The following is a 14783-nucleotide window of genomic DNA, read 5'->3' as shown; positions in this document are numbered from 1 at the left end:
ACCCCATGAGAACTCTAATTGGGGATTATCACCCTCTATTTAAAACTGGTAAACAAAGATTCAGAAGCAACTTAGAGGCCTGTCCAAGGTCAAACAGCTAGTTAAGAGGAGACAGTATTAGAATTTTGATTTTCTAAATGAGTACTCTTTCTCAGTAAGTAAATATTTCCACAGTTCATAAAAGTGAAGGAAATCTTTCCTTGCTGGAAAGTCTCAACTTCATTTGATTCATTTTAGATTTATACATTGGCAATACCATTTTAGCTTGTGCCTATACAAATACAAAAGTTGCTCATTTTCCTGAGTTAGATCAATAAAACTGAGTCAATATTTGATAATGACCAGAACAAAATTATCAAAACTATTCTACTGCTTGGTCACTGCGAATATAATGGCCTAGATGCATATTGTTTCTGTGCATAAACAAAAACATGGGATATTCTATTTTTGTGAAGATCTTAAACAACATTGAATCTGAATGAATGCCAAACATCAGGTCACAGACTAGATATTAGTGGCCTAACAAGTTTTTCACCAAGTATAACCCAGAATGTAAAATGTATTTCTGAGCTACTTTCTGGGTACAATCATTAATATTCAAATCCAGTCACAGAGAAAAGTAGCTGATTTCCATAAATGAGAATATAGATGAGGGGAGTCACTAAAGTGTGAACTCAAAAGCAGGAGACAATCTAATGACTGAGGTTTACTTCTGATTGCAAAACACAGTTCCTTTCAGATTAAAGGATTCTAACTCTGTAACCTCTGGTTTGTGTCATTTATTTTTTCATTTGGGTTGTACCTATTATAGTCAAAACATTTGCCCTACCCTATTTATGCCTCCCAACCAACAATTCACCAAACTTTAAAATGGTCATAGAAGCAGCAGTTTCCTAATCAACATGTGAAAGTTAAAAATAATTGCAGCCCCGCTCAAGGAAGTCATAGTCAGTTTCTCATTTTATGTATATGAATTACATCTGTTTAAAGATATTATAGAAGATATTCACACATCTGGTGGAAAGCTAGATTACATAGTATTCAAGATCCCCTCTAATTCTGAAATTCTTCGATTCTACACATTATACCACTTGTGGTCTCTTATTTTATAAATAATTAAAGGAAACAGAAACACAAGATAAAATTAAATCAGCCATTATTATTGTACCTAAAACATGAGTTCATGATTCTAAACTCAAAGATAAACTCCAATAAAATTCAAATCCAAACTTAGAAACAAGTAATAGGAAAGCATGTAAAACAATCAAAAGCTTTGACCTTCAATTTTTTTTTTTTTTGCTACATATGGGATTATAATCTTTAAAAAGATCAAAAAAACCAAAAACCCTAAATGGCTTCCACAAAGCATTGTCTAATGAATATCTGTCTTCTTCGATTACTACCTGATGAAACATTATTATAAACAATAATTTCTGTACTACTTATTTGATACTGCAACTTTACATGAACAAACCATGTATTTTTTATGCATATGTGAAACTGAGAAATGCAAGAATTTTGATCCTAGGGATAATCAGCTATATGTCCTGTTAGTGAGAGCTTTTTAGACTGAGCACAGGCAAGGAAAAGTAACTTGGTGACCTTGTTCTCTGAACATAGAACTATCTCTTCTCTATGACATCTCACCAGATACTGACCTTTTGTCTGCCTCAGTGGCTCAACCAGTATAATTGTACCCATATTTTGAAATATATTTAAAAATGGATCTGCCAAACTTTTACATCTATTTCCAGAAGAAATGCACAAAATTGAATGATTTTAATTTAAAAATTAATTTAATTTTATCAATGATTAAAGGGAAGCACTGTCACATATTAAGATCATTCTAACAATTCCTTATTGTTATTAATAAAGTAATGCCTCATTTTGCCAAAGAAATCTTTGTAACTTGGGTATAAATTCAGTTTTATGTTTTAACTCAATTAGTGTAAAATGAATGAATCATTTTTGAGAGATTCATTCAGCAAATACTTTTACAGATTAATTCTGCTTACTAATGCAGATTTTTCTGTACACATTTATTTACAGAAAGGTAATTTTCTGGGAAATTAGTTTACATGCCTTAAGAACATATATCACTTGAGCATTTGTAAAATAAACTCTAGAAATATTCCAAGAATGCAGAGAACGTTGCTTTTTAATAAAAAAAAACCCCACAACATTACTGTAATCTACACATATATTGTCAAGACATTATATGCTATTTTCTAGCAACTGTTAAGTTAGAAAACTATAAAGCATATAAAGATGAAGATTTGTCTCTGATAGAAAACTCCATCCTTTAAATGCCAAAAATACAAAATAAAGACTTCAATTCAACCTATAATACTTTGTCATGTACATTTGGGCAAGATTTTTAGATTGTTTTGTTTTGCTGTGTTTTCCTTTTATTGGGTTAATATTTTACATGTCCTATAAGTAACGGGCTTTATAAAACAGTATAATGTTATTAATAAATGCTTTACATTGGCCCAGTATAAGTCAACAAAGATAAAAATACATATACTAAGAATTTAGAATGGCAGCATTTGAACTGAATGTAAACAAGGTGATTATGGACCATTTATGAATCACTCTGATCAATTACACTGCCTTAAAGGTCTTTGGGCATTTTTCCCACGCCGAGTTTCTTTTCTTCTAAATTATCATTGGTACAAGGTGTGATGACTTTCAGGCATCAATTAATATAAATTGGAAGCAGGCAGTGTATTAATTAAACATGACACTCTGATTATTTAAACCTTCTATTAAAGTTGATTATTCAGACCATGTTGATAGCCTGTTCTTCAAAAATGACTGATGATATCAAGCTTTACTGACTTTCACCAAGTCTACTATTTCCAACTCTTCAAGACAGAAGGAATAAATGAAGTGAGAAGAACACTGGAACAAATCTAATAGACAGACTGACTAATCTCAGACCCCCAAGGTCAAGGTAAAGCAATTCATTTCTTGGCTTTCATCTACACAAGACATGATTTATCAATTGAAGAGCAGGATTACAAACATTATACATCTCAATGATATGTTCTTTGCACTGTGTAACTTTGTGAACAATGATAGATTGCACTGTCGCCACACGACTAATGTCATAAGGCAAAACTCATTGTATTTGCAAATAAAAACACTGGTTTTTAAAAAACAAACGTACACACTAGTAATCATTACTACTACCCATTTCATTTGATGGGGGGACATTTTAAAATTCAGAGATTCTTTGGGATTCTATCACCTGTATAGTCTAAACTTTGGACATTCATGCCTTTCAAAATACTATTTTTACACTACAGAGTCAGCCACCATGCTATAGATAATTATTAAATGTAATGTTTTTATATTATTACCAAAATTTCAGTGCTGATTACTGTCATTTTACATAAATACGTTAAATGCCACTTAAAAGATTGCTACTCCCATAGATCCAAAGCCACTCTTAGAGAAGAAAATATAAAAGGACTGGGAATATTTTTAACATTATAAATGTAACTATATAGCAGGGATTTTGCTCCGATTTTTAGGATCAGTTCTTTACAAGCTTTATAAAGAAACTGAGACCTAACAGAAGAAAGAAGTCATGAGCTAGTTATTTTGATTCCATTAATCTCTGTTTACTTCTCACTTGTTATAACACTTAGGGAGCTATTCTATAAGTCATGCTCATAGTAGCAGTTCAGAAATTATTCTATAGAGTGATGTTAGGTAATTTGAAAAAATAGCCACTGAAATTAAACTATATGTAAAGGGTAGTCAATTGTGATCATGAAACCTTATTCTACATTCTATATATTTTAAATCACATTGTTATTTTCAGTGATCTAAATTAATGATTGCTTTTCTATTAGGTCACAATTATAACACAATTTTATTGCCCAGGTGGAGGAGGATAGTAAAAGTGTTATATGTTTAGCTGATGATTCATTTCACCAGCTGCCAGAAAGTTACACGTTGCAGCACACCTGGACACATGCACCCGTGACCGATTGGGAAACACATTTGTCTTGGCATGTCACAAAGGAGATGGAATTCTAATTATTCTCCTTTGTAACTAAAGATATGTTGGAGCTGTGTCTACCTACGAAATAATACAAATTACACATCTGGACGAGGTTCACATATTTTAACCATCTGTTCTCTATGTTCGACCATGAATATTTCCCAAATCATTCCTGGTGCTTAAGAAAATGGGATTTCATTTTAAAAGACCTGGACTGATTGTCAACATTATAGGGAAATGTCATCTTTAAAAATTAAGACATTGAATAAGTTGCTTAGAACCTTGAACTTCTTTGGTTTGATAAATTCATGGTACAAATTTAATCTTTACCTTCCATTAAGGGGATTTTGTGAATTTCTCATATTCTGATTTTGAGAAATTTGTTAGCTTAATTTTACAAGAATGTTTCAGGCAAAAATTGAATATTTGAGGACCTTGTATAACAGAGCAAAAAGGTGCCAGAGGTGTCCTTCTTTACCTTAAGTCTTAGCAGTTATTAATTATCTTAATCCCAAATTTCACAGATTCTTTCTTAATTTCTCCTGAGAAGTTTCTCAGTTTAAGACCTTAAAATATCAAATGAAAAGTATTCTAGGAACATTTAATGAAGTTTGCAAAATCATACTTTCCAGAAAATGAAAATATTTCATCTGATATAACCAGTGATAATTATCAGTCTAAATCAGTTTTGATAGTTACTTTTAAATTATCATAAAACTTATTTTCTCTATAAAAAATATGTGAAATCTGTACATGAGACTAGGAGAGATCATAAAATACATATTCAATTTCAGTGATGAGAGTTTTTAGAACAGGCTTCAACAGGTGTGAAATACTTTTCATTTTGTCTCAAAAATACTGAAGATAGAGAATTCGCTAGGATATTGTAACCTAGGAAATACTCTTAATGTGAGTACATTTTATGTTGTTCCTATAATCGGAATATAATTATAGTAACAACCACCAATTATTTAGAGATTAGAAAGTAAGTCACTAAACTAAGTACTTTATATGTATTAACTCATTACCACAACCCGACAAGATAAGTACTATAATTATTCTCACTTTTTGAGAGGAGGAAACTTCTTTGCAACAACAACAAAAAAACCACGGAATCAATACACCACTGTTCTTTAGTAATTGTACATACTAAAATCACAGACATTATCAATGTGTGAAAATAAGACTTTTAAGAAAGAGAGAGAGAGAATCTGTGAATGTATTCTTGTAGAATACATAAGAAATTCAGATCAGGGTAATTATGGCATAAATAGGTTTAACATATGCTCAATATACACAACGATATTTTATACACAGCAAATAAAACTATACTTACATCATTAAATACCATTACAGGAGAATGTGAACTATCTCTATGCCACTGATATACCATATAATAAATGTTATATTATAGGTCACATCCACAAATCTACAGTTTGACTTTTTTCTTTGTAAGAATATTCTCCGATACTAGTTTTTAGTAACTGGGCTCTTTAAAATGCTTTAAACTTAAAAGGTGTAGAGCATAGTAATCCCTTTTTCACAATGGAAATCCAATAAATATTTTACAAATATAAAACTTAGTAAGAACAGTCTTTTCTCTGTGTTGCCATTTACACATTTCTCAAAAATAGTAAAAATAAGCAGGGCATCCTATTTATCTGTGTAATTAATAGATTTAGAGTCATAAAATGGCTTATTTCAAAGTAATACTAGGAGATGCTAGTTCCTGGTAAATGTGTGTATTCTACCACAATTCCAGTTCTAAATATGAAAGTATTATCATAAATTTCTCATATTTCTCAATAAAATAAACTTTTCACATGTTTAAATTACATGCTTCCTTGCATAACAGTTGAGTCTGGCGCCTTAGCCCGCTCGGCCATCCTGACACCTCGCGTAACAGTTGAATCCGATGGTATGAAATGTCATTTTAACCTCAGTTGCTGGTTTGTGCATTCAAAATTCTGATAAGCGTGGTACTTGGCCAGATCTAACTGGCTTACCATCTCCCAAAAGACAGACATAGTGCCAGAATTTCTTAATTTGCCTCAAAGTGAATGGTGAACGCTTGAGCCTTGTCTCTAATGTCTAGGTAATTTCATACTGACTCATCTTTATATATGTTTTGTTTCTTGAAGTCTTTCTTCCTTTTCATTTCTCTCTCTTTCATTCTTTCCCACTCCCCCCACCAAAAACCATCTGCTCATCATTTGAGACTCTATATAGGTACATTCCCCCTTGACAGAGTTAAGTATTTCCTCCTTTACTTGCTGTCAAATAAGTAAATAATCTATCATTATACTATGTTACTTTCATTTGTTTACACATTTGCCTAACTGACTAGACCATAAAATCTTAAATACAAGATTCATCATCATGTAAGAAGTTTCTACCACAATGGTTGAAACATGGTAGATGTATAATCAATGTCAGATGAATTAAATTATTTATACTTCTGCCCATAGCTTACACTGTACATCTTAATATTTCTCTCTTCTGCCTATATTTTATGTTACTTTGCTGTATAAAGTCAAATGTATATATGAAATCACAAAATTCATTTATCTAAGTTCTGAGTTAAAAATAATTCACTTTAGGAATATTATATAAAACAGCATTAAATTACCTAATCATCAAAAGTATTACCTAGGAACAAAAAGTAAAAGCAATCATCCAGCTACTAAAATTTATAAGTTCTTATAATATTCTACAGTCACTTCTAGGCTTTCATAACCAATTGTTCATTAATTGCATTATTCTCTGTAATGAATAGCTATGAAAAAACACATGAAATATTAACAAATAATCAATTTTTGGAGCTCACGTCTTATGGAACATTTGTGGGCTGAGAGTCCATGTGAAGTCATATGCAGGCTTTTATGAAACTGGTTACCTAAAACATAACTATACGATAACTTTATACTTTCAGGTTATCAGATAATATGGTGTTGAATGTGGATATACAATAAAGTTACTTACTTATGATCTATAAAAAAGTCAAATAAATTTCATCTATCTAAGAAAATGATGATGATGATGATAAAGAGAATTCCACACTGAGGATCTTCTTTAAATCTACTTTTTCAACTGTATAACATTATATTTTATTCCTCATATATATTTCAGAGTAAATATGGCCACTTACTTCTCAGGATTTTCCACTTCTTCAGTAACAAAGTTGAGATAAAACCTAAAAAGATATAAATGAATTATAAATCATCAACATATTTTATGATTGGAAACCAAAGTTTCAAATTTTAAACATCTACAATCAAGTTCAGAATTATAAAAAATTATAAACAATTCTTGTAAGATGAAAATCTGCAATAATCAAAAGCCCCCACAAATAATTTTTCTAGTAAGCCATATTTATTGAGATATTTTTATTATTTTTTATTTTTCAAATGTTTATTTATTCTGAGGGAGAGAGCAAGTGGGGGAGGAACAGAAGGAGAAAGGGAAAGAGAATCTCAAGCAGGCTTCACACTATGCTTGGAGCCTGACGTAGGGCTCAATCTCACGATCATGAGATCATGACCTCAACCAAAATCAAGAGCCAGCTATTTAACCAACGAAGCTACCCATGTGTCCCCTGTTATTTTTTAAAAATATTTTTAGAAGTATAACACATGAATATTTAAGTGCACAAATCTTAACCTATAACTTGGTGAATTTTTACATATTTATACACCCATGGAACCAACAACCAGACCAAGAGATAAATCATTCCTAGAACCCAAAAGGTTTCCTTATGGCCTTTTCCAGTTAATATCATCTCTTCCAGCCTCTTGTAAAGGCAACCATTCTCTGACTTTTATCACCATTACTAAGTTTTATTTGTTTCATCACACTAGACTAATAGTTGCCTGTATAACTACACCACAATATTTATTCTTTTGTATCTGAATTTTTTCTGGGCTTTATTTTTGTAAGCCTCATTCATGCTGTTGTATGTAGCAATAATTCATTATTTTTATTGATGTTTTTATTGTATTGTTACACTATACATTCTACTGTTGATGGTTTTGGATTATTTCCAATTTTTAGCTATTATGAAGAGATACCATAAATATGCCTATACATATTCTTTTGGGGACCAGGCAATCATTTCTCTTCAGCAATTTCTCAGAATATAATCACTGAGTCAACAAGTCAGTGTATGTTTACTGTCAAACTATTTTTCCCATTTTTGCCTTCCCAGCAATATAGATTATCATGTGTCAGCCACTAGGGAAAACAAAGTGGAAAATCCACAGTATATCTCCTCACGGAGCTCATAGTTTATAGAATGGCCCATAGAATAGTGCAACATAGATAGCGTTGGAGCCAGTGCTGGAGCATGCACAGGGCACCATGGGAGCCAGAGGCAAGGTCTAACCCAGACTGGCAGGTCAGGGAAGGTTTTCTACAGAAGGCATCACCCAAGTTGAGTTTTCAAAAATGCTTAACATCCAGCTCTACTGAAGTGGTGTAAGGACACTCCAGACTGAGTATATAGCACATGAGCAAAGGGGAGGAAGCCACAGTTTAGTATTTTGTAGCACCAAGTGTGTCAGGGGTAGTGAGAACAGAATTTAAGTCCCAGATGGCCTTTGGCTTCCAGGAATCCAGATTTCAGTAGTGTTGGCAGGCCAGTCAAAGCTTATAGGGCAACAGAAGTATGACAATAGCATTTCTCAGTTTAGGAAACTGAAACACAAGAGGGCAAGTAGGAACCAACATCGGGAGTAAAGATAATAGATTCCTAATCTGTGCCTCTTCTTTTCAATTCACTGCTTTCTGGCCTGCATCTATCCAAGTACCTCAAGTCACAAGACTTATGCTGTTGCCTTTTTAGACACACTGTCGGTCATTACACTGTAAGTGGATAACTAAAGAGGAGGACATTTTGGATATTTTTCCCAGGTCCTGAACACTTTCCTGGGTCCTGAACAATTTTCTAGATCCCTTAAGTGACAGAAAGTATTCTAGGCACAAAACATTTAAATTTCATAGGATTACAAATATTACCCTAAAGTTATGGCTGTAGAGAAATTCAGATTCTTTCCCTTCACGTTGTGACTCTACTCGCCCTACCCAGAAATGTCTACTACTTTGTATCCTTGACTTATTTTTCTAATCTAAAGGGATTGCTGGATACTCTAAAGCCCTTATAGTTCTTTTTCAAGGTTCTAAAATGTACTACTGAGGGCAGACTCCATCCTCAAATAGGCATATATAGATAATTAAATTGTGAAGATGGGAAAACTAAAGGATCATAATAGGAGACCTAAACATATAAAGACAAAGACATTTCTGCTTCTTCATTTTCATACACTTAGGGCATTTCCAAAAAATATAAAAAGTCTTATTTTCAAAATAATCCTTAATCCATAGAAGGCAAAATAGCCATTAATATAGGTACACAGAAGCTTAGGTCTGTAAGTATGAATCTTCTATAACCTAAAACCAAATAACTATAATATTAGCCCAACAGACTTTAATGTATCTCATAGCTTAAAACAAGAATGAGAAAACCTGTCTTATCCCATCTTTATAAAAACCCATCTAAATTCACAAATAGAAAGTTGATGTTCATGATTGTTAAAAACTAGACAATAAGCCCAAAATGGAGTTGCTTATGCTAAGCTCCACAACACCAAACCAAGGCAAGCAATTATAGTTTTGGCTCTCTCAGTAATGGAATTTTAAGCCAGTCAACCAGGAATCACTTGATTAGCACTAGTTAGGTAATCTGCCTGATAGATCTGTGCCATCATTTAAATGAAAGCAACCTTGCAAAAACCAACTGCTTTTTTTGTCTGCATTAACTTCTTTGTTCCTGCTCCCTTCTGCCTTTAAACGTCTTTCATTTTGTACAGTTTCTCTGAGCTCCATCCTATATGCTAGATTAAATGCTGCTTGATTCAAATTGATTTTTGCTCAAAGAAACTCTTAAAAATTTTAATATGCTTCAGTTTATCTTTTAACAAGGTTAAGACATCTAATATTTTAAGGACAATGTCTTAAGAGAAACATTTGAAGAGTTGACAGAACAGTAGCAATAAAGGTGATCTAAAAAGTTACCAGCCAAGGATATTTTTTAATGACTAGAGAGTAAGTTTCTAAAAATAGAGGCTGCAGTTATACCAGGAAGGCAAGTAACAATCAATACTTAGAGCTGGAATATGCACTCTGAGGCATTTCATGTGTTTGTTACAAGGCCAAGGCAATGGGAAGTACAGGAAGAAGATGGGGGGGGGCGGAGAAAATCCCCTCCCCAAAATAAAACAACACACACACACAGAGAAATGTTTCCAGGGTTCTCATGTCAAAAATATCCAGTTTCTTCTTAATAGTTGTTTTAGAAACTGGTGTTTTGCAACAATGTTTACAACAAAAAAGGAAATATTGGTGTGTGGGAGTGGGGGGAAGGCCATAATTTTAAACATTTGCCACAGCTCCAGAGGATAGAGAAAAGCAAAGGGCTTGGGGTAGGGTGGGGGAGTGAAGGAGAAAGCTTCTTATTTTGGTCCAAACATCCACATCCTGTGGGAAATACACCTTTATGCTCTCCTCGTTTCCAGAAATGAGTCCATAGCATTCTCCTTGCTTTACATCTCCCCGCGGCCTCTAGAGGATGTTCACAAGATCCATTGTTTCAGCTCTTCCATAATTGTGTATAAAAAGCACCACAAAGCTGTGAAAGCATTTCAGCACCCAACTATGTGAATTATTTTAAAAAGAAGCATATTCTTTAGATTAGATTTGACACAATGGTACAAAATAATCCCAGCAGGTGCTTTAGAAAGACTAAATCCACTGAGGATAGGATTTAAAAGGGAGAAGAAAGACACCGAAAAACTTTCTATTACACAGTTTAAAAAAAATCCCACCAAGCAATATTTAGTTTTGGATCAGGATATGGGACTGAAATTGGTTGAGTTCCCTTGGGCCACAAGGAAGACTGGCAGACCTATCTCTCTGAATGCAGACATTGGCAATGATATTAAAGTTGCTCTGACCCAACTCTGTGACCTGGCTGGGTTAATGATTTCTTTCCCCCTAATCATATTTCTGTGAAGGAGTTTTCATCATTCTGAAAAGGTTCTGCACTCCTCATGGCCAAAAGCCTACTCTATTCAGACCCAAGGTTTGGCAGGGTCTTTTTCCTATTCACCATGTAGGAGTTGAATTGCTAACAGAGCAAGGTTTCCTGGACAACAAAGGTCTTGATGCTTTTACTTACACCCTAGGTGGCTGAGTTCTGATGGCAGTGGCTGCTTCTGTCTGACTTATTTGCAATGCCCCCCACACTTTTTGTTTGCATCAAACGTTGTCACAGCAGCAGCACAGAGAGCAGAGGCTCATTTACAGTGTCTCATTTATAATTCCACCACCTCGTCTTGTAATTATACCGTGAAAGACACACAGAGGTCAGAGAGGCAGGCTCACATTTGGGAAAGGAATAAATGCCCCTCTCTGTGAACTCCTTTAGTTTCCATCTTGTTCCATTTACAGACAGGTATTAACTTTTCCTCTGGAACTCCAAACTGACACACTATTTCTTCTAAACACAGCTTCCTTTTTCTAAGACTGATGGCCATAGATTAACAACCAGATTATTTCTGCCTATCCACAAAGCAGCATTCAGGTGGCATAAAAACCTTGTTATAGAAATACAGTTACTTATCTGTCTGTCCACAAACCACCTGTATCAGATAACATTCCATTTAAAATCCTGGCCTTAATTTTCAGTACCAGAATTGATCCCTTAAGAATATGAAAAAATCAACAGTTTTCTACCCTTTAAAATAGGGAGTGGATAGGAGGATGATACGGTAAAGGCATAAACAAAAGTCCATGTGAACCCCACTTTCCCTGTAAACAGAGTGCTGAAATAAATTTCTAGGCCCAAGATAGGGCCGCTCAGTCCCCAAACACCAACTCTGGGATCTATATTTATTTCCTTGTTCCTTATTCATTTTCTATCTTTCTCTTCCTTGTTCCTTATTCTTTGAAAGAATTCCATAAAAGCCCATCCTATAAGTTTCCTGTCTTCCATCACAGTTTGCAGTTCTCTGGACTCTTGAAAGAAGAAACTGCCCACTTTATGAATCGCTAAATAAAGTTTATCTGTATTACCTAAATTGTTTTCTTAAGTTGTTTTAACAGGCCCATGTTGGGTTCAGCATCAATAAAATGAAATATTCAGATAGTAAGATAATTCAAAATGAAAAGAGTGAGACAAATGGGGAAATCGATCAGCTCTCAAAAGCATACAGAAGTGGAGAAGGTTTGCTCTCCAGGAAGCAGGTGACCTGAATATTTGGTGCTGGTAGTGTGAGAGTGAGTCGGGTAGAAGAATATTTTAAGAGTCCGTGGGAACAGATGCACGGTACTCACAGGCAAAAGAAACTTCATTCAATAGAATTAATCAAATCTCCCTTGTGACTATCTCCACATTCCACACTCCTGATTGAATATAGCTGGGCTCCCAACACTTGGCTCTAGCTGAAAGCTTCTGACACTTCCCCACTTCACTCTGGTCTCTGGGTCCCCCTCCCAGTAGCTTGGCTGCTGCCCCAGGGCACCAGAGCTTTGATCCAGGCTGAATAGCCATAGAATAGTTCATTCTGCAACTAACCCTGTGCTCACAACTCTGTTCTTCTCTCTGCCCAGCACCACATTGTGCTTTGGACTAAAAATTAAAAGATTTCAAATATACTGTGTGATTCAAGATTAACATGACATACAATGGCTATAAGAATATTTCTTGAATATACAAATATTTTACACTACACTTTTAGAGCTACAATCTTCGAGTGTCTTTCCAAAGCTAGGTTAAAATTTTAAGTTCCCATACCCTCATTATTTTCCTCTAATGCTATATTTTTATAATTCAATGAGATTAATACAGTAACCATTCCATTTATTTTGAAATACATCTGGATATGCCATGTACTAGCTAGAAGGTAAGAACCTAAAACCTAAAAAAATGAAAGTAAATTTTATTAACATTTATAATACAATTACATAATTTTGGGGCTACTATCATTTCCTGATACTATGTTTATGTTCACAGAACATTTTCATAACTAAAACTGTACAACTGTTAGCCCCATAAATAATAAGAAAAAGAGAGGTTTTGTCACTAATTACTCCAAAACTGTGAAATTTAATTTTGCTATAAGGATTTTGATGCTTAAACAATACTTTTCTACCTAGTGAGCTCTCTTGTAACAGTCACTTCAACTGAATCTTAAAACAATAAAATTTAAATGTAAAAATTTCCATTCTTATCCATTATTGTTATTCAAGGTATTAAATAAAGTAAGGCATAAATTAGAAACAAAGTTCTAATGATTCAACCAGAATGGTTATCACAGTTGAACATGTACAAAGAAAATGTACCCATGGCATAGTGATTTTAAACATTTTTGCTGCATACTTTCTTTTTCAAATGTGAAGGAAATGTTAAGGAATTTGTAAAAGCCTATAAAATGTAACAGATTATCTAGTATACCTGATTTCATTATCTTAGTTTTTTTCTGTCCTGCCTTTAGAGTATAATTTTACCTCCTGGGAACATCTTCTTTCTATATCTGAATTATTTCATTCTCATGGGAAAGCAGAGAAAAATCAATTAATCACTATTCACAAACAACCTTGGAGCTTCAGCTGAAAGGCCTTTTGACAAGCAAAGAACTAATCTTTAATTTCTCATGGCACTGTTATGTCCTCACTGATACAGACTTATAAGTGATTTGTATTGGTCCTTAATGTCAGTGAGACCTCTTGCTCAGTCATAGACCCCCAGCGATTAAAACCAGAAATAGATAAGACCATTTAAGTCATGAACCAAAATGCATCATGCTTATTTCTTATGGCACTTTCTTGAGGCATTGACAAAAACATTTTGCAATGACCAGGACATTCTCACCCCCAGACCAGAAAAGCCCTGATAGCAATGGAATGCCTAGAAGACCACACCCCACACATCCCTACCCATGATCATGGACTGAATACATACCTATGGTCGGCTCTTTTGCATAGATGCTGCCAACTTCTCCCTATAAAATTCTAGGTGTCCTTCTTATGGGTGGAGAAGTGGATTGTTAAGGCTTGGTCTGCCACCTGCCCTGGCTGTCAGCACCCCCAAAAATGTCTTTCTCTTTTCCAAACCCTCACTGCATTTGGCTTTCCTTGTGACAAGTTTATCTGAGTTTGTTTGGCAACAACGTTGGCAAGCTTAGCCAGGAGATGTACATTCAATTTGTCCAGTCCCCTCAGGAATCACCAGGAAGAAGCAGCTGGCCCTGGCAACATGCACCAGGGCTCACTCATTTGTTCCTGACTTAATGGTGGTGACAGATCTTTCAGTAACATTAAGACCCACAGTTTTTTGTGTTTTTTACAACACTAGGCTAAATCTAATAGTCACCTTGACTGAAAAACTCGGTTATGTTTACATCAAGTCAGATGCACAGTAATTGCCCTGGTGGAAGGAGCCACACCATCTTTCTCACTTCAAGTAAAAGTAGATTGTGCTGGATTGTGGTTATGCACACTCATCTATCGCCTTGGTTGGCTCTTAACCAAACTACTTGAAGGAATTAATGAACCATACAAACCACCAGATCTAGAGATATCAACTTACCAGCCAGCATATGCATACATCCCATAATAAAAAGCCAAAGGCAATCCCATAATACTTGCATCTCTTCCCGAAAAGGCATCTTTAAAGTGTTGGGTTTGCCCTGCAATGATAATAAAAAGATTTTAG

The 14783-nt window shown here is 34.4% G+C and overlaps 1 protein-coding gene across 6 annotated transcripts in view; it reads right to left on the bottom strand.

Annotated features, from left to right (window-relative positions):
* SLC7A11 (solute carrier family 7 member 11) overlaps nucleotides 1-14783 on the bottom strand; it is a 165918-nt gene that overhangs the window by 130497 nt on the left and 20638 nt on the right. For all 6 annotated transcript variants that reach the window (XR_003909343.1, XR_003909327.1, XM_029940900.1 and 3 more), the window contains exons 5-6: nucleotides 14658-14757; nucleotides 7164-7208 (exon numbers count right to left, since the gene is read on the bottom strand). Coding sequence is in view for 4 of the 6 variants with exons in the window: in XM_029940900.1 (XP_029796760.1) it covers nucleotides 7164-7208; nucleotides 14658-14757 (145 nt within the window). In the remaining 2 variants the exon portion in view is untranslated. The remainder of the gene's footprint in view (nucleotides 1-7163; nucleotides 7209-14657; nucleotides 14758-14783) is intronic.

Source organism: Suricata suricatta, chromosome 1 (genome assembly GCF_006229205.1).
Source record: "Suricata suricatta isolate VVHF042 chromosome 1, meerkat_22Aug2017_6uvM2_HiC, whole genome shotgun sequence".
Lineage (NCBI taxonomy): Eukaryota > Metazoa > Chordata > Mammalia > Carnivora > Herpestidae > Suricata > Suricata suricatta.
Note: the sequence above shows the minus strand (reverse complement) of the source record. Positions and strands in the feature narration are given on the sequence as shown.